At 43.6% G+C, this 19,967-nt stretch overlaps 1 protein-coding gene across 4 annotated transcripts in view; it reads left to right on the forward strand.

The window, feature by feature from the left end:
- atf7ip2 (activating transcription factor 7 interacting protein 2) overlaps positions 1-19,967 on the forward strand; it is a 50,391-nt gene that overhangs the window by 26,538 nt on the left and 3,886 nt on the right. For all 4 annotated transcript variants that reach the window (XM_034190984.1, XM_034190985.1, XM_034190986.1 and 1 more), the window contains 6 exons: positions 434-476; positions 1,605-1,684; positions 8,085-8,130; positions 8,321-8,409; positions 15,707-15,838; positions 15,927-16,114. In XM_034190984.1, coding sequence (XP_034046875.1) covers positions 434-476; positions 1,605-1,684; positions 8,085-8,130; positions 8,321-8,409; positions 15,707-15,838; positions 15,927-16,114 — 578 coding nt within the window. The remainder of the gene's footprint in view (positions 1-433; positions 477-1,604; positions 1,685-8,084; positions 8,131-8,320; positions 8,410-15,706; positions 15,839-15,926; positions 16,115-19,967) is intronic.

Here is a 19,967-nt window from a genome sequence, read left to right on the forward strand (position 1 = left end):
ACAAAAGGTCTGAAAATTCACAGAGAAACTCACAGTAACGACCAGGAGGACGATAGATAACAACAAATAAAACTGGTTTTTGGGACTTCCAATTTGGATGGACAAGACTAAGAGTCAAGCTAGTGTGACTCGGGGGTGTTGACTCATTTAAACTAACATATTCATCCTGCTGTAACCAGGTTTCTGTAAGGCAGAATAAATCAATATGTTGATCAATTATTATATCATTTGCTAACAGGCACTTAGAAGAGAGAGACCTAATTTAGAAGTCAGGAGCATCATATAGAGAGTTGCCAATGACTAGTGTGTGCATGACTGAGTGGCTCTGTTATGAGCCTTTTATTACAAATATCTGTAATAATATGGCTTGTTGTGTAGCTAATGAGCGTAAGGTGATTTTTTTTTTCTTTTTTTTCCTCCCCACCACCGACAGGAAACAAACACAGAGACAGTGATTACACAAGCTGACAATAAAGGTGAGAAGTTTTGGTTCTAACAGCAAATGAGTAATTTAACTTTAAACTATTTTCATTGACATTTACATTCTTCTCAATAGCGGTACACAGTTATAAACATATTTATAATTCTAATAAAGTGAATGCGGTGCATCCAGAAAGTATTCACAGCTACAGTTTTGCACATTTTATGTTACAGCCTTATTCCAAAGTGGAGTAATTCATTTTTTCCCCTCAAAATTCTACTAAACACCCCATAATGACAACATAAAAAAGTTCTCTACCAGGTGTATTTTACTAAGGAGTGGCCTCTGTCTGGTCACTTTACCATACAGGCCTGATTGGTGAATTGCTGCAGAGATGGTTATCCTTCCGGAAGGTTCTTCTCTCTCCATAGAGGAATACTGGAGCTCTGACCAAGTGACCATTATGTTCTTGGTCACCTCCATGACTAAGGGCCTTCTCCCTCAATCACTCAGTTTAGAAGGGGGTCAGCTCTAGGAAGAGCCCTGGTGGATCTGAACTTCTTCTATTTATGTATGATGGAGGCCACTGTGCTTGTTGGGACCTTCAAAACAGCATAAATGTTTCTGTACCCCTCTCCAGATTTGTGCCTTGAGACAATCCTGTCTCAGAGGTCTACAGACAATTCCTTTGACTTCAAGCTTGGTTTGTGCTCTGACATGCACTGTCAACTGTGGGACCTTATATGTAGACAGGTGTGTGTCTTTCCAAATCATGTCCAGTCAGTTGAATTTATCCCAGGTAGACTCCATTTAAGATGCAGAAACATCTCAAGGATGATCAGTGGAAACAGGATGAGCCTGAGCTCAGTTTTCAACTTCATGGCAAATACTTATGTACATGTGCTTTCTTAGTTTTCTTGAATTTTTAATAAAGTTGCAAAAAAAACAAAAAAAAAAACAATTTTGTCACATTGTCATTGCGGGGTATTGTGTGTAGATTTTTAAGGAAAAAATAATTTCATCCATTTTGGAATAAGGCTGTAACATCACATGTGGAAAAGTGAAGTACTGTGAATACATTTTGGATGCACTGCAAATAAATAAATACCTAAATCTTTTTATTTTACTTTTCTTTGTCTTCTGTTTCATGTGGATGGACATAATCAATATTCCGTTTTGACAGCTATCATACAGCATTTAAAACAGGAGGTGCCTCATGAAGATCTTCCTCAATATGGCTCCACTGTCCCTGCTGAATGTAAGGTAAGACTTCTCACAAAAACCTTTATTTATTTATGTTGTGTTTTTGCCTCTTCCTAGTTACCACAGTGGTGCCAGTAGGGATCTGCATAGGAATTTGTCACAAGTTTCACACCATATGCCTTTCCTGATGCCACTTCAGTTCTATGTTTAGAAATGTGTGCAGCTTCTCGTGTTCCTGAGTCGTCTCCCAGCTAGCTTGGCTATTTTTTTTTCCGTACATAATTTGATTTGCAATATGTAAGTCACAGGAATTCTCAAACTACTTAAAAAACAAACAAGCAAGCAACCAGGAAACAGCAACAACAACAAAAACAAACTTAATCTTTTGTCCAGTAAAAGGAGCTGCAGTTTTGATAACTGACAGGATCTGGTGTGCACTTTGGGGTGTATTAACCCCCAAAACATGAATCAACTGCAAATCATGAATTATCCCCAAACTGTTAATTGCAAAAAGTGAATACAGTGGTCCCTCGCTATAACGTGGTTCACCTTTTGCGGCCTTGCAGTTTCACAGATTTTTTTTTTTAGAGCAATTTTGCATGCTTTTTTTAACAGCGCATTGTGTTCTGCGTCCTTATCAGGCGGGCCGGTCGCGGCACCGGTCAGCATCACCGCGATTGCTCTCACTGCCTCCGATGTGCTTACTGAGTCTGTGGGCTCGGTAAACGCAGCAGCGAGCCACTCACACTGCCCTCCTGTCTGCTGTGCAGAGCTGCGCCAAATCTGGCAACAGGTCCAGAGATTACGCTTGCTGTTTTGATGTGGATGTTGACCGTAGCCGCAGAGCTCTGTGGCCACCGAGAGAGGACTTGGATTCTTTGCAGGTCCTGCATCTGTACCTCCGGAGGCAGTGAATGAAGGGAGAGTTCTGCCTGTGTCTGTTTACGAGGTCTATTAGAACAGTATCCGACCTTATTATTTTTTTCAAAAACCATATGAATTTGATTCATATGTTTTTACGTCAGCCAAGCTTGAACCTTCGTGCGCATGCGTGAGTTTTTCCACGCCTGTCGGTTGCGTCATTCGCCTGTGAGCACGCCTTGTGGGAGGAGTGGTCCAGCCCCCTCGTCGGATTTTCATTGTCAGGAAATGGCGGAATGATTTGGGCTTTTTTTCCATCAGAATTTTTTCAGAAACTGTTAGAGACAAGCAGCTGGAAACCATTCGAAAAATTTATCTGGCTTTCGGTGAAAATTTTACGGGCTTCACAGAGAATAAGGACTGTTACTACAGCTTTAAGGACGCCCCACAATGGCGCACGGCGCGCCGCGCTCCGAGCCGCCATCGAGAGGCAGAAAACACCACATCATTTCTAAATGGATGGCTGTGTGGAGCTGGGACCGTCGTGAGCAATTTCTCTGGTTAACACAAGAGCTGGACATCAGCCATTTTCCGGCAGATTTCACTTTTAACAAGAGATTTTGTCATGGAAAGCTGCGCGGAGGCTTCGCGCGTCACGCATCACGACCGTTTCGCTGATCGAGCGAGACAAAGGAACACCTCCGTTTCGGAGTGCCAGGGGACAAGTTGGGACATGCCTATCTCGGCTTTTGATGCTTACCAGCCCAGTGAGTATAAGAGAAATTGTGGAGAGCTGGGCATGTACCAACTTGTTTCTGAAAAAATTATGATGGAAAAAAGCCCAAATCAGTCCGCCATTTCCTGACAATGAAAATCCGGCGAGGGGGCTGGACCACTCCTCCCACAAGGCGTGCTCACAGGCGAATGACGCAACCGACAGGCTTGGAAAAACTCACGCATGCGCACGAAGGTTCAAGCTTGGCTGACGTAAAAACATATGAATCAAATCCATATGGTTTTTGAAAAAAATAATAAGGTCGGATACTTTTCTAACAGACCTCGTATAATCTTCTTGCCCAGAAGAAAAAAGAGAGTGTTTACACAGGAGAGAAAAGTAAGAAAATGTTAATGCTTATTTAAGAAAAGTGTATAAAGTGTGGGGTTTTACAGCCTTAAATCATCTATAATAATTGCAAAAAATAGCGCTGGCTACTTCGCGGATTTTGCTTATCGCGGGTTATTTTTAGAATGTAACTCCCGCGATAAACGAGGGACCACTGTACTCAAAAAAAAAAAAAAATCTCCCAAAACATCAACGTGGGTCTTGCAAAATGTGAACATCATTCATGACACACACACACACACACATATATATATATATAAAATACGATAGGGTTATCGCAACTGGCCCACCTTTACAGGTACTCTGCCCTGCACCATCTGTGGGCCAGTGGCATCGCTCTCTCCTCTCCTTCCATCTTTTCAGGCACCAGCACATGGCAGGAGTTGAGTGGCTACCGCAGGTCATCAGATGGGCACCCTCCCTTCTTTTGATGTTTCGTCAAATTAAGCGCATGACACATCGGGAGGGCTTGACAGAAAATCCAGCGTCCTGGATCTAACCCCGCTGACCGCCACTCAACTCTCTGCCATTGATCCTTCCGTAGCCTGGCTCTGCCACCTCACATCCCTATGAATCCAAATCCATCTGGATGCTGCCTCTGCCTGCCTAGTGATGTTGCCTATCAAGCGCTTCCTGGCCACCCCTTCAATTCCCAACTGCCCCAGCATCCTACAAAGTGATTGCCCAGCAAAGCCCCTGCAGCCGACCTCTACTGGAAGATTCCAGGCCTTCCACCCGTTTTGCTGGCAGTCATGTATCAGGCCTTGATATTTCCCCTTCTTGTGCTCATGCGCCTCCTCAATCCTCTCTTCCCACGGTACGTTTAGCTCTATTAGTACAACCTGTTTAGTGCTCCTAGACCAGAGGACCATATCTGGTCTAAGGCTGGTGTTGGCTATCTCCTCTGGGAATTTGAGCTGCTCCCTCAGGTCTGCCCGCATCTCCCCAGTCCTTTGTTGAGGCCAAAATGCCTTTGTTCCTACGTCCTGCGGCAGCTTCCTCACCTAACCTGACAAAATTGATAAAGCAGGGCCTGCTGGAAAGATCTTTTGACTTTTTCCTTGCCTGCTCGACCCCATCTGCCAACTGCGACAGAATCTTGTCATGACGCCACCGGAATTTTCCATCGGCCAAGCTTGACTGGCAAGACGAGAGGACATGCCCAGGTTGGCTGGCTTCCCACAGAGCTTGCAGTTGGGGCTGTCCACCAAACCCCATATATGGAGGTTTGATGGGGTCAGCAGAACATCATAAACCGAGCACAGAAGGAACTTTATCCGGTATGCTTCCATACTCCAGATGTCCTGCCAGGTCAAACCCCTCTCTTGCACTCCTTCCCATCTTGTCCAGCTGCCTTGCTTTTTCATGGCTATGGCCTTTACATGCCGGGTCTCCTCCTCGACCTTACGGATCTCTCTCTGCACCATGTGTCGTCGTTCATTTGGATTTGCTTTTTCCCAGCTTGTCCTAGTTGAACAACCCAGTCCAAGCCTGCCCCTAGCTACTGTCCCCACGATGTCCGCCTGGTGCAGCTGATTCTCTACCTCTGTGAGTGTTCTGCTGGCTGACCACTTGCGAGCCGTCCTGACGGTAATGGCTGCCTTCCGCACTTTCTCATCCTTGCTGTCTCGCAACATCATGGCCTGCCGTATCTTCGTCGCTTTAAACTCCTCTACAACCGATGTTACAGGCAGCTTGCTGTACAATCCGATGGAGCTAAAGCTTTTCGGTACACCTAGCCATCTCTTTAGATAGGTGGAAATTGATCTCTCCAGTACCTCAACAGAGGAGACCGGTATTTTAATAACAAGCAGTAACCACAGCAACCTACGGAGTACCCCGTGCTGGTACCCCCAGGCCTTGTACTTGCCAGGTAAACCGCTCTTCTCCAGGGATGTCATCCAAGTTTTTGTTTGGCTAAACATCTCCTTCACACTGTGTTTGTCATTGAGGTCCGCCCTATACCATTTCCCTAAGCTCTTCAGCTGTCTTTCCTTAAGTGTAGTGTGTGTGTGTGTGTGTGTGTATATATATATATATAGGTTTTGCATCTGAACAATTTCACACATATATATATATATATATATATATATATATATGTGTGAAATTGTTCAGATGCAAAACCATAAATTTTTAGTTGATGCCAACATGGACTTGGCTGTCAAGGGGACCATCAGTGTGCAAAATATGAAAGAATTTGAACAAACTGTTTTCATGTTATTGATGAAAGTCTGTGCATTTCCGCATAGGGTTTCCTTTAAATCTCTATTTTCAATCGCATTTTTCTCCACTGGGAAAAAAAAAGGACTTACTGGGTTTTGCATCTGAATTCTTCATATATATATATATACACACACATACGAGGTCTGTCCAAAAAGTAACAGACCTTTTTATTGTTTTCAAAAACTATACGGATTTGAATTGTGTGGTGGCATCAGCCAAGCTTGAACCTTTGTGCGAATGCGTGAGTTTTTTCACGCCTGTCGGTTGCGTCATTCGCCTGTGGGCAGGCTTTGAGTGAGCACTGGTCCAACCCCCTCGTCGGATTTTTATTGTCAGGGAAATGGCTGAGAGACTGCCGCTTTGCTCCATGAAACTTTTTTCAGAAACTGTGTGAGACAGCGAGGTGGAAACCGTTCGTAAGATTGAGATAGCTTTCGGTGAAGATTCTATCAGCGTTACACGGATTAAGGATTATTACAACCGGCTTAAAGACGGCCCACGGCGGCTGAGGGCGCGCCGTGCTCCGAGCGGCCATCGACAGGCTGAAACGACCAGATCATTTCCAAAGTGAAGGCTGTGTTGATCTGGCACGTCGTGTGACTACCAGGGGAATCGCAGAAGAGGTGGACATCAGCATTTTTGCCGCACATTCCACTGTTACAGGAGATTTTGTAATGAAAGACGTGCGGAGGAATTCACGCGTCGGGACGGAGCCGCTCATGGCGCGCAACAAAAAACACCTCCGTGTTAGAAGTCTCACAGGACATGTTGTGGCATGTCCAACTGTTACACAATTTCGCGGATACTCACTCGACTGAAAAGCCACCGAAAGCCGTCTGAATCGTTCGAATGATTTCCAACATGGAGGTGTTTTTTGTTATGCGCCATGAGCGGCTCCGTCCCCACGCGCGAATTCCTCCGCACGTCTTTCATTACACAATCTCCTGTAACAGTGGAATGTGCCGCAAAAGTGCTGATGCCCACCTCTTCTGTGATTCCCCTGGTAGTCAGACGACGTCCCGGATCAACACAGCTTTCACTTTGGAAATGATCTGGTCGTTTCAGCCTGTTGATGGCCGCTTGGAGTGCGGCGCACCCTCCGGCGCTGTGGGCCGTCTTTAATCCAGTTGTAATAATCCTTAATCCGTGTAACGCCGATAGAATCTTCACCGAAAGCCATCTGAATCTTACGAATGGTTTCCACCTGGCTGTCTCACACAGTTTCTGAAAGAATTTTCATGGAGCAAAGCGGCAGTCGCTCAGCCATTTCCCTGTCAATGAAAATCCGACGAGGGGGTTGGACCAGTGCTCACTCAAAGCCTGCCCACAGGCGAATGACGCAACCTACAGGCGTGAAAAAACTCACGCATGCGCACAAAGGTTCAAGCTTGGCTGATGCAATCACACGTGATTCAAATCCATATAGTTTTTGAAAAAAATTAAAAGGTCCGTTACTTTTCGGACAGACCTCGTGTGTGTGTGTGTGTGTGTGTGTGTGTGTGTGTGTGTGTGTGTGTGTGTGTGTGTGTGTGTGTGTGTGTGTGTGTGTGTATGTATGTATGTATGTATGTATGTATGTATGTATATATATCAGTTTAAGTAGTGTACGGATTTCAGTTTCTGGATCAATTACTACAGGAAATCTTGGTCACAAACCCTATCACCGCAAAAATTATTTTTTGTTTGTTTTTTTGTGGGGGTGGTGAGCTGATCCCAAAGGGGCTCTCATTTCTGGTGTCAAGCGACCGACCCACTCTGGGGATAGTGGCAGGTGAGGAGTTTGAGTGCGACGGTACACCTGTCAAACGGTAGCCTAGGTGTCAAACTCAGGAAGGACAGAAACCTCCCCTGAAGACTCCGGTAAATTTAGAAAAATGTTCATAGATTTGAAGTTTACGGCTCAATAAATCTTAAGAGAAACGTTGTGGAAAAACAAACACTAGTTTCTAACCTCAGGAAGGAATGAGCTACAATCTTATTTTTATCCATATGAGCCGTCCTCTGAGCTGGTCATAATTTTTTTTTTTAATATTTAAATATTAGGACATTTAGAATATTATTTATGGGTTTGCAGACAGTTTATCCCAAAGCAGTTTAAATTCAGATCGTCTGGACTTTAATTTTGCATTTGTTCTTCAGGTGAAAAGTAACATTTTTAAGAAGTTACACTTTAATGTGACACATTTCCCTGTCCTTTACAGTCCACAAACAGTAAATCTTCACAGAAAACATTAGTTATTTTTTTTCTTCCAGAAATCAACTGCAAAGACGAAGATAAAGGTCCAAACTGATAACGAAGGTAAGAGTTTTTGGAATACAAAGCAAATGAATAATTAGTTTAATCTTTTTTTGTGACATTATTTTCTGGGCAATAATGATACACAGTTAGGGGCATGCTTCTAATCATTATAAAATAAATAACATGTATTTCATCACTTTGCTTTTCTTTGTCTTCTCTTTCATGTGAATGCATGTAATCAATGTTTCAGCTTTGCCGGCCACCATACAGAATCTTAAAAAGGAGGTTCCTCAGGCTGATCTTCCTCTTTGTGGTTCTGTCATCCCTGCTGCATGTAAGGTAGGACTTCTCTCTAAAATCTGCCACATACAGGTAAAACGTGATTTATGGAACTTTACACATCACATCTCCTTATGGGTTTTGGAGCTATGTATGTGTATACATATTTTTTAGTGTATACTGTATTTTCTGGGCAGCCATTGTGCTGTGTGTAATGGCCCAGTCACACGGCACACAACAATTCCTGAATGAAAGGAAAAAGTTTAAAAAAAGTCACAATTCGTTGAGAAAAGGTGGACGAAAGAGCTTTATCACCGAATAGCTTGCGAAGCAAGAGCGCAAAAGAGACGAAAGAGGAAATTAACAAAGCGCCTGGAGCCACAGCTGGAACAGTGTGTGTCTGCATCTCTGAGTTCCAGGACTCGGCGCTGGGACAGAGCTCATAGCGCCTGAGTCCTGGAGAAACTGCAAACAGAAGCTGTGGAAATCTGTGTGCATATCGGTGGGACCACCTGCTTCCTCATTCAGAACAAAAAGATAAAGATGATTGAATATATCAGAGCAGTAAATTGATCAGTGCGTGTGAACACCGCGCATTGACTCACGTGCGTTTATTCCATCAGCTGCAGCTGATCCACAACATGAATTCTTCCTTCCAGAACAGCTCTTAATATAATCATCTGAATCATCTACCTGTTGCCACATGTACAGAAGGGCTTGATTGTCATTGATACACTCATATTGTTAAATTTAATAAAAAAATAATAAGCGCACGCAGGAGCTGCTGCTCTTGCTACCAGTGCGTTCAAGTACCGTCGGAAATTACACAACTTTTTTGTTGTTTCAAATTCAGCAGTTGCTTGAGGCAAAATAATTAATTGTACCACACAAAAGATTAATTCAGGCCTATATAAGTTGCCTGAGCCCACTGAAGCTGACCCCCCACCCAGATAAAAAAATCCAAGCAAACAGGCTGTGTTTGCCCTGCAATTTCCGACTGTACATGAAGGAAGCAGCAGCAGCCTCAGCGGTCACAAACCAGCTTCTGCACTGTGTGAAAACATTCAGCTGGTCGAACGAAGTCACACTAAACAATAACGTTACAAAAACTAAACAAACGATTAACAAACGTCAAGAATGACAGCAAAACGAAACAGAAGAATTGAGGTTTTCGTTGCCCTTCGTTCAAATTTTTCAACAGTTCAAAAATCCCGACGAAGCGCCAGCTGCACTAACGAAGCTGTGTGAAGGTTAAACGATGCCAGCAAAAGTCCAGATTTTTTGTTTTGTCAAGGCTTCGTTGCCCTTCATTAAGTGCTGCCGTGTGACTGGGCCATAAGCCTGATGCAGTCAGATTTCAGAAGCTAACAGGGCTATTCCACAGAGTGCCGTTCCTTCCTGTTAATCCTGAATAGCAAATCAGGGCATGTAGTGAAGCATTATAGTAACTTATTGATCCGTCTTTGTCAGTCTTGAACAAACTTGACATACCTAATAGCCTCGGCCATCATCGGCACCAGATTTGAAATTGAACTTTTGAATTGTTCAAAAATTTCATACCGATTCTTGAAATCTTTAATTGGGTATTCGTAGTGACTGTGGTTTAAAATACTTGATTGTGCTACATCGGGGTAAAAATTTTAAGCAAAAGCAGCGTTTGTTGTAGTTTTTAGCTGAGGGCGCAGCTCCTTACTTTCGTTTTTGGGTAGGTTGCCAGGTGTGCACTTCATAAGCCAACCTGTTAGGAGGCAAGTTGGTGTCACCAAACAAACGGTCCCCCCCTAAAAATCCGTCCGCCGTGCCTTCACTGCACCTTCACTGCGCATGCGTCAGTAGCAATTCACTGATTATCGCCTTGTTTCTGCTTAAAACTGACTTTATAATGAATTAAGAGGTTTTACTTTGTCATCTGACGGTTAATAATCACATTATTCCCTTTGATCACTTTGGGTGAAGAGAGAGTCAGATGTGCTGCTGTCGTATTGGATGTATTTCGACTTAGGAGTAACTTACAAGAAACTTGTATCATCAATTGCATAACTTACCTCCAGCTTATGACCCGTGTATGTGGGATGTATGAGACATACACTGGCACACGTCGAAAATATTGTGCATGCTAAAAATGTTTCGAAGTACTTACTGTATTATGACATACGAGGTCTGTGAGAAAAGTATCCGACCTTATTATTTTTTTTTAAAAACCATATGGATTTGAATCACGTGTGATTACGTCAGCCAAGCTTGAATCCTCGTGGGCATGCGAGAGTTTTTTCACGCTTGTCGGTGACGTCATTCGCCTGTGAGCACGCCTTGTGGAAGGAGTGGTCCAGCCCCCTCGTCGGAATTCCTTTGTCTGAGAAGTTGCTGAGAGACTGGCGCTGTGCTTGATCAAAATTTTTTCAAAAACTGTGAGGCACATCCGAGTGGACAGCATTCGAGAAATTCAGCTGGTTTTCGGTGAAAATTTTAACGGCTGATGAGAGATTTTGGATTGTTTCTATCGCTTTAAGGACTTCCCACAGAGCGGGACGTCGCGCAGCGCTACGAGGCGACGTCGTCATCCTGTTTCAAGCTGAAAACCTCCAAATTTAAGCCTCTGTTGACCCAGGACGTCGTGAGAGAACAGAGAACTTTCAGAAGAGGTCAGAATCAGCAGTTTATCCGGACATTCCACTGATAAAGGAGATTTTTTTTAATGAAAGACGTGCGGACGGATTGGCGCGTTGGCTCGCAGCCGGCGCGGCGTGCCCGCCACAGGAAAAACACCTCCGTTGGAAGCCTTAAGGACAAGTTGGAACATGCCCTGCTGTTAAACAATTTCTCAGATACTCACTCAACTGAAAGCCACCAAAAGCCGCCTGGATTTTACAAATGGTTATCAACACGGAGGTGTTTTTCCTCTGGCGGGCGCGCCGCGCCAATCCGTCTGCACGTCTTTCATTAAAAAAATCTCCTTTAACAGTGGAATGTCCGGATAAACTGCTGATTCCGACCTCTTCTGAAAGTTCTCTGTTCTCTCACGACATCCTGGGTCAACAGAGGCTTAAATTTGGAGGTTTTCAGCTTGAAACAGGATGACGACGTCGCCTCGGAGCACTGCGCGACGTCCCGCTCCGTGGGAAGTCCTTACAGCGATAGAAACAATGCAAAATCTCTCATCAGCCGTTAAAATTTTCACCGAAAACCAGCTGAATTTCTCGAATGGTGTCCACTCGGATGTGCCTCAGAGTTTTTGAAAAAATTTTGATCAAGCACAGCGCCAGTCTCAGCAACTTCTCAGACAAAGGAATTCTGACGAGGGGGCTGGACCACTCCTTCCACAAGGCATGCTCACAGGTGAATGACGTCACTGACAGGCGTGGAAAAAACTCACGCATGCGCACGAGGGTTCAAGCTTGGCTGATGTAATCACACTTGATTAAAATCCATATAGTAGTTTTAAAAAAAAATAAAACTGTCGGTTTCTTTTCTCGCAGACCTCGTATATCAGTGTACTTCAGTGTGCTCTTAACTTATACAAAATTTATCCATAACTTATTAGATGTACGCCAGCGTATGTCAGTGTTTTTAATACGGTCTGTTTTTGCCATTGATGCGTGTGGACTGGAGGCCGACAGACAAGTCTGCTCCAGGTGCATTTCCTTTTATTCCCGCCAGAGTTCCCCTACAGCTATTCTTCATCTCTTCAGGATTCTGCTTGTGAAGAAAATAAATCCCATTTAGGATCCAGCAAGACAAAAGACAAAAAAGTTTAATTATTTTACTAAAATCAACATCATGTCGCCCATTATGAGCGAAAGACACCGGTACGCTCAATGAGAAAGTTAATTGAAACTTTTTTTCTGGTTATGTAATGTTAGAGAGGCGGGACTATCATATCATCATTTCAGAAAAATTCAGTGTTGCATCTTGACAGAAACACAAAGACGACATTTTCAGAGTTATCCACTCAGGGACCCGTTTTCAAAAAGTAGCATGCCAGTTGCATGTGGACGAAATGCCGATAAGATACAAAACTTTTGCGGATACGCCTAACGCCATCTCCATGGACGGGGGCCTAAGTCGCAGGACCTCCCATACTACAACCCCAGTTCCATTGAAGCTGGGATGTTGTGTAACTTGTAAATAAAAACAGAATACAATGATTTGAAAATCCTCTTCAACCTGTATTCAAATGAATATGAGGTCTGTGATAAAAAAAAAAGCGGTCCTTTTTATTTTTTTCAAAAAATAAATGGATTTGATTCATATGTTTTTACGTCAGACAAGCTTGAACCCTCGTGTGCATGCGTGAGTTTTGTCATGCCTGTCGGTGACATCATTTGCCTGTGGGCAGGCTTTGAGTGAGGTGTGGACTCCCCCTCCCGTCAGAATCTCTTTGTCTGAGACGCTGCAGGGAGACGGCGCGCATTGCTTTTATCAAATTTTTTCAGGACCGGTGAGGGATATCCGTGTGGACACTATTCGAGAAATTCAGCTGGTTTTCGGTGTAAAGTTTAACGGCTGATGAGAGATTGTGGAGTTTCTTTCGCTTTAAGCACAGCCCACAAAGCGGATCGCGTGGGGCGGTCGGAGGTGGCGTCCGTCTGGCTGTTTCAAGCTGAAAACATCCTAATTTAAAGCTCTGTTCACCCAAGACGTCGTCGGAGAACAGAGAAGTTTCAGAAGAAGCCGGCATCAGGAGTTTACCTGGATATTCCACTGTTAAAGGAGAATTTGTAATGAAAGAACATGCGGACGAATTTGCAGAGTCGGATCCGTGACGACGTGGCAAATCCGTCTGCGCCGCGACATGAAAAACACCTCCGTGTTGAAAACCATTTGTAAAATTCAGGCGGCTTTTGATGGCTTTCAGCAAGTGAGTATCTGAGAAATTGTTTAACAGCTGGGCATGTTCCAACTTGTCCGTTAAGGTTTCCAAGGGAGGTGTTTTCCAGTTGGCGACCCCCCGCGGTCGGGTCCGGCCCGACATGCGAATCTGCCCGCACGTTCTTTCATTACAAAATCTCCTTTAACAGTGGAATGTCTGGATAAACTCCTGATCCCAAATTCTTCTGAAAGTTCTCTGTTATCTCACGACGTCTTGGGTCCACAGAGCCTGAAATTAGGAAGTTTTCAGCTTGAAACAGCGAGACGACGCTGCCTCGGAGCGCAGATCGCCGTCAGGCGCCGTGGGCCATCCTTACGGCGACAGTAAAACTCCAAAATCTCTCATCAGCCGTTAAAATTTTCACCAAAAACCAGCTGAATTTATCGAATGGTGTCCACTCAGTTGTGCCTTACAGGTTTTGAAAAAATTTTTATCAAACAAAGCAGCAGTCTCTGAGCCATTCCTAAACAATGAAAAAATCGATGAGAGGGTGGGCCACTCCTCACTCAAAGACTGCCCACAGGCGAATGACGTAACCGACAAGCGTGAAAAAACTCTTGCATGCCCACGAGCGTTCAAGCATGTCTGATGTAATCACACGTGATTCAAATCCATATAGTTTTTGAAAAAAATAATAAGGTCCGTTACTATTCTAATAGACCTCGTACACCACAAAGACAAGATATTTAATGTTCAAACTGATAGACTTTGTTGTTTTTGTGCCAATATTTGCTCATTTTGAACTGGATGTCTGCAACACGTTTCAAAAAAGTTGGGACGGTGCAACAAAAGACTGGAAAAGTTGCTGAATACTCAAAGAACACCTAATTGGAAACAGGTGAGTGTCATGATTGGGTATAAAAGGAACATCCCCAAAAGGCTCAGTCGTTCACAAGCAAAGATGTGGTGAGGATCTCCACTTTGTGAACAACTGTGTGGAAAAAATAGTCCAACAGTTTAAGAACAGTGTTTCTCAATGTTCAATTGCAAGGAATTTATGGATTCCATCATCTACAGTCCCTAATATAATCAGAAGATTCAGAGAATCAGGGGAACTTTCTACATGTAAGCGGCAAGGCCGAAAACCAACATTAAATGCCCGTGATCTTCGATCCCTCAGGCGGCACTGCATTAAAAACTGACATCATTGTGTAAAGGATTTTACCGTGTGGGCTCAGGAACACTTCAGAAAGCCATTGTCAGTTAACACAGTTCATCGCTACATCTACAAGTGCAAGTTAAAACTCTGCCATGCAAAGCGAAAGCCACACATCAACAACATCCAGAAATGCCACCGCCTTCTCTGGACCCGAGCTCATTTGAAATGGACAGACGCAAAGTGGAAAAGAGTGCTGTGGTCTGGTGAGTCCACATTTCAAATTGTTTTTAGAAATCATGAACATTGTGTCCTCTGGACAAAAGAGGAAAAAGACCATTCAGATTGTTACCAGCGCAAAGTTCAAAAGCCAGCATCTGTGATGGTATGGGGTGTGTTAGTGCCCATGGCATGGGCAACGTACACATCTGTGATGGTATGGGGGTGTGTTAGTGCCCATGGCATGGGCAACTTACACATCTGTGATGGCACCATCAAAGGTACATCCAGGTTTTGGAGCAACACATGCTGCCATCCAAGCAACGTCTTTTTCAGGAACATCCCTGCTTATTTCAGCAAGACAATACCAAGCCACATTCTGCACGTGTTACAACAGCGTGGCTTCGTAGTAAAAGAGTGCGGGTACTAGACTGGCCTGGCTGTAGTCCAGACCTGTCGCCCATTGCAAATGTGTGGCGCATTATGAAGCGGAAAATACGACAATGGAGACCCCGGACTGTTGAACAACTGAGGTCGTACATCAAGCAAGAATGGGAAAGAATTCCACCTACAAAGCTTCAACAATTAGTGTTCTCAGTTCCCAAACACTTATTGAATGTTGTTAGAAGGAAAGGTGATGTAACACAGTGGTAAACATACCACTGTCCCAGCTTTTTTTGAAACGTATTGCAGGCATCATTTCAAAATGAGCAAATATTTGTACAAAAACAATAAAGTCTATCAGTTTGAACATTAAATATCTTGTCTTTGTGGTGTACTTAATTGAATATAGGTTTAAGAGGATTTGCAAATCATTATATTCTGTTTTTATTTACATTTTACACAACGTCCCAACTTCATTGGAACTGGGGTTGTAGTTAAAAAAACAAACAAACAAACTGACTTATACTCCAGAAAATATGGCACTTTGCTTTGGGACAAACATGTTTCATTAGTTATGAATGTCTGTTTCATGTGTTACTGAACAGATCCTGATCTAAACCCGCCAAATGTTTGTTTGTTGAATGTGTCTATAACAAAATGAATATTAATCATCCCTGTTTGAGTCATCCTGTAAACGCACATGCGTATGCTCCAGTGATGAACTCCTCTGTTGAGGAAATAACTCTTCCTCTGTAAGTTTTCAGTCTTTGATATGTTGTTTGACTTAGACTGAGGTGAACATAGTAAAGAAAGAGCCAGATGATCATTGTAGAAGCCCAAAGAAAGTGAGGCCTGAGAAGAGGAAAGAAGAATGCCTTTCTCCTGGCGATCACAGGGCCGTCACACACGCACATTCAAAGGTAATGCACACCCACAGAATGAGGAAATCACTTCTTTTACTGTTTGCTTCATTTGATTTACACTGCCTCTGTGCTTCCTCCCTCCTAGGACAAGCTGGTGTATCCTCCCCTTCCTCCCACCATCTTCCCCTCTGTCCTAAACGTGGAGGCTGCCTCTTACAACATTCCTCAGAGACCCAGCCTGCAGCTGGCACTTATCAGGAACCCCCCTGGCCTCTCTGTGCTCTGGAATGTGGAGGAGTATGACCCTTCAGCACCACCTATGGACAGTTACAGGTGGGAACAGCAGGGGGCAGCATATGGAGGTTTTTTTTTTTTTTTTGTGCAAAGCTTTCGCCTCGTGTACAGTTTAAATGGTTTTGTGCATCAGTCATTCAGCTTCATTATACCAAAAAAGAAAGCAGTGTTTCATATGCACAGATTATGTGTCCAGTTTGACTGTATGATGTTTAAAATGAGTGCGAAGAACTTTCTCCTCCTCATGCAACAGGCAATCAGTGGAGTGTGGAACTAAGTGACACATAAACAACCAATCACATCACAGGTATAGGGTAAAGTTGCACCATCGTTATGCGACATATCTGTTCAGAAAGTGTTGGGTATTTTCTCCTCCAAACATTCTTAAAACCTTTGATAAGACAAACAGAGTCAAGAAACACCAGTGAGACAGAAAGTCAAATTAATCACGCGCGGAGTGCGGCCAGGCTGTACACCAAGGCTACACTAAAGTCTGGCCTGTGCTCCCGCTCTTTTTATTAGAGATGCCCTCATTACATCATAAAACTTGTCCTAAGGGGGGGGGGGACAACGCGAGACAAGTTTCTTCCCGTAACATAAACACATACGTCAATAAGCGCAGCTGTAAGGAAAAACAGTTTCTTTCTTTTACTCTTATCGTCGGAGGTCAGCACATCTCGTTCGTCTGTTGCAGTTATCAGCTGTTGTGCATCTGCCTGGAGTGTCCTGGTCTTCACGCTAAGCATCACATCACAACAGTCAAAACAACCTTCAGGTCTATTACTCCCAGTTCATGACTGACCCCGTCATGCTTCACTCCCAGTCGTTAGCGGCTACAAAAACAAGTTGTATAATAATAATAATAAGTACATCCAGCTCCTCATTCCCAGTTCAGATTGACCCCAGCATGCTAAAACAAGGTTGAATAACACGTACATTCTCGGGGTCAGGTGCAAACAGCACAACACCGTTCTCATCAGAAAGAAGACAAAAGGTACAAATGTTTAACAGTGATAACATATATATAAAATCTTTAACATTCCCCTCCTGTTTATCACCTGTTAAACATACAGTAGTAGTTATCACCTAGCTTAGCACTTCTTTTTGAGATTTTCACTAAGAGGTTCATCATGGTATGTTCTATAGGCTTACACCCCAGAGGTGATGTCATCATTGTCACCATCATCGGTGTCTGGGTCATCATACTTCCATTGGTCTGGGTACAGGTCATGGGAGTCATCGTCCTCCTCGGTGTCGTCTTGCCCCAGGAGTGGATATGATGCTGGTCCCCCTCCTGGTCCTGGACTTATTGCTGTGGTTATCATTCTATTTACAAGGCCTCGGAGACATGGAATACAACAACATCCACACAATGTTAGAATTGCAGCAAATACTGCTATAGACACTAATAGTGAAGAAATCAAAGACCTCCATCTTCCCATCCCTTCCAGCCACCAATCCCAGCCTTCGGTGTTTACTCCACTGTGCTCTTTCATCTTCCTGTTCAACGTTCTCAGCCCGTCAATGGCTTGAGTGAGACTGCCGTCTGCAGCCGTGTTGTTGGGAATGAATGTGCAGCATTGTTCTCCGAACATGGCACAAACACCTCCTTTCTCCGCCAACAACATATCCAGAGCAATACGATTCTGGAAGGCCATAAGGGACGTGGCTTCTAACTGTGAATGGACAGCCTTAAATCCTTCCTCAGTCCAATTTCCTAATTTCTGTACATTGTAGTGGATGTAGTTTATTCTGTCCACGTTTTTATTAATTGAACACCACCAACAGATGGAAGATTCGAATCCAGCTGCTATTTGATCAACCAGTTTATACTCGTCAGGCACTCCTCTGGGGACTCCTATTGCGTCAATATATGTTGGATTTCCTACTCCTTTCCACTCTCTTTTTACTCTATGTCTGGCTATGCCTTTCTGCCAATCTTCAGGAATAAGAGAGGCTGCATATGTCGTCCTTTAACTGGTAACAATAATGATATTAATGCACAATAACCTGACACATTTCGTGGCAGTCTGTCAAAGATTCTGTTATCACCACACCACCACCATACATCACTCCTACCGACAGGTTTGAATGTGGGAGTACTATGGACCACATTCTTACACCAGGCAGTGTGGCTTAAGCTACCCAAAGTCTTACTTGTCCCTGTCAAGTGTACACATGTATGGTTAGCATGCCCAACTTTGCTTGAAAATAAAGGTTTGATCTTAGTCAATTTGGTCAATGGATAGATCTTGTCCCACTTAGAACATTTGTTGTTTGCTGCAATGTATGTCTGTGTCATAACCGTCAGCAGACAGTCTTTGGGTAATGCTGCCGGTATTACCTGTAATATAGGTCTGGGTCCCATACATACAACACAGTCCTTCTTTGCTGCTAGTCCTGCTTGTTCTGCAATTAAAAGCCAATTGTTATTTTGTCCACTAATTCCTGTAGTTACTAGGAACCAGTCATCTGCCTTCATGTCTTTTGTGCCTTGTACGGACATCCCCTTTGCTTGTATGGGCACCCCCTTTGCTTGTATGGGCACCCCCTTTGACGTACTTAATTCGGTCAATATTGGTTGCTGTACTCTATCTGTTTCACAGAGGAAAAAATGGAAATACGGATCTTTTCCTTGTTTGTATACCCAAAGGAGGAACAACCAACAGTCTCCCTCTATATCAGGTGGGAATATGGTTCCTTTTTCTGTGGTATTCACCACTATAGACAGCTTATCATCTGTTTGATACATTTTGAGAATTTGACTCTGGTACTTAGCCCACTCGGTTTGTGCCCATCTTGGTGTCCATCTACTCCATTCATCGGCTACCAACGTTTCCCATCTCTTATCTTGTTGATCATTGGTCATATACCATGAGAAACTATTTCCGTAATTAGTCCCTCTGTCACCATCCCCACCATCCCATATTCCATGGGTAAGAGCACTATATGGTACAGAGATGACCACAGAAGCTTTTCTAGGAATGCAGGCTTGTATACCAAATCGGTACGCATTGTTCCTATCACAGCTATGTACTGTGGCATTTATTATCGGACTGGGGTCTTCGTTACTTCTTTTTGGTCTCTGCAATCTGCGGAGGTGATCCTTATTATCATGTCCCGTGCTTATGGCTTTTAATAATAAGCCCAATCCGAAAAAGAAAAGTAGCATAACAAGGACTGTCCATGGGGTCCAGAAACCCTCGTTCTTTTGTTTTTTTTCTTTCGCCATTTCTGCACACTACAGCACACCTATGTTCAGAACAGTGGCTTCTTAATGTCTTCTGCTAGCTTTCGTGTCTAACCTGGATCTTAACACCAAGCTCACACACTATTACTAGTCTTGTCCTACTGTTCTTACTGTTTGTCTGTGTCTGCAGAAATGACTTTCTTACAGTGAGTCAAATGAATCCATGTACTTCTTTCCCCAATTTTCAAGGCTGTGGGTGTTGTGAGTAGTACTTGATGGGGCCCTTCCCATTTAGGTGAATGCCAGTGTTTTCTCTTGATGCTTCTTATCAACACCCAGTCTCCAGGTACCACTTTAGGGTCCTCCTGTGGAGAAATGGGATCATCAGTGTTTGGAACTCTCCCTCGTTGTCCTTCTAACATTTTTCTCATGTAATCCGCCAAATTGGCTTCCTCAGGTACATCCCAAATTTGCCCATAATATGGCAATCGATATTTTCTGCCAAACAATGTTTCATACGGTGTCAACCCCATGGTACTAGTTATGTTTATATACATTTTTACCAAATCTACACAATGTGTCCATGGTCTGCCTGTTTCCTCCATTGTCTTTCTAAGTCTGTTTTTTACTGTTCCATTCATCCTTTCCACTAATCCGGCGCTTTGTGGATGATAAGCACAATGATTTTTGAGATTGACCTGT

The sequence above is a fragment of the Thalassophryne amazonica genome, chromosome 16 (assembly GCF_902500255.1).
Source record: "Thalassophryne amazonica chromosome 16, fThaAma1.1, whole genome shotgun sequence".
NCBI lineage: Eukaryota > Metazoa > Chordata > Actinopteri > Batrachoidiformes > Batrachoididae > Thalassophryne > Thalassophryne amazonica.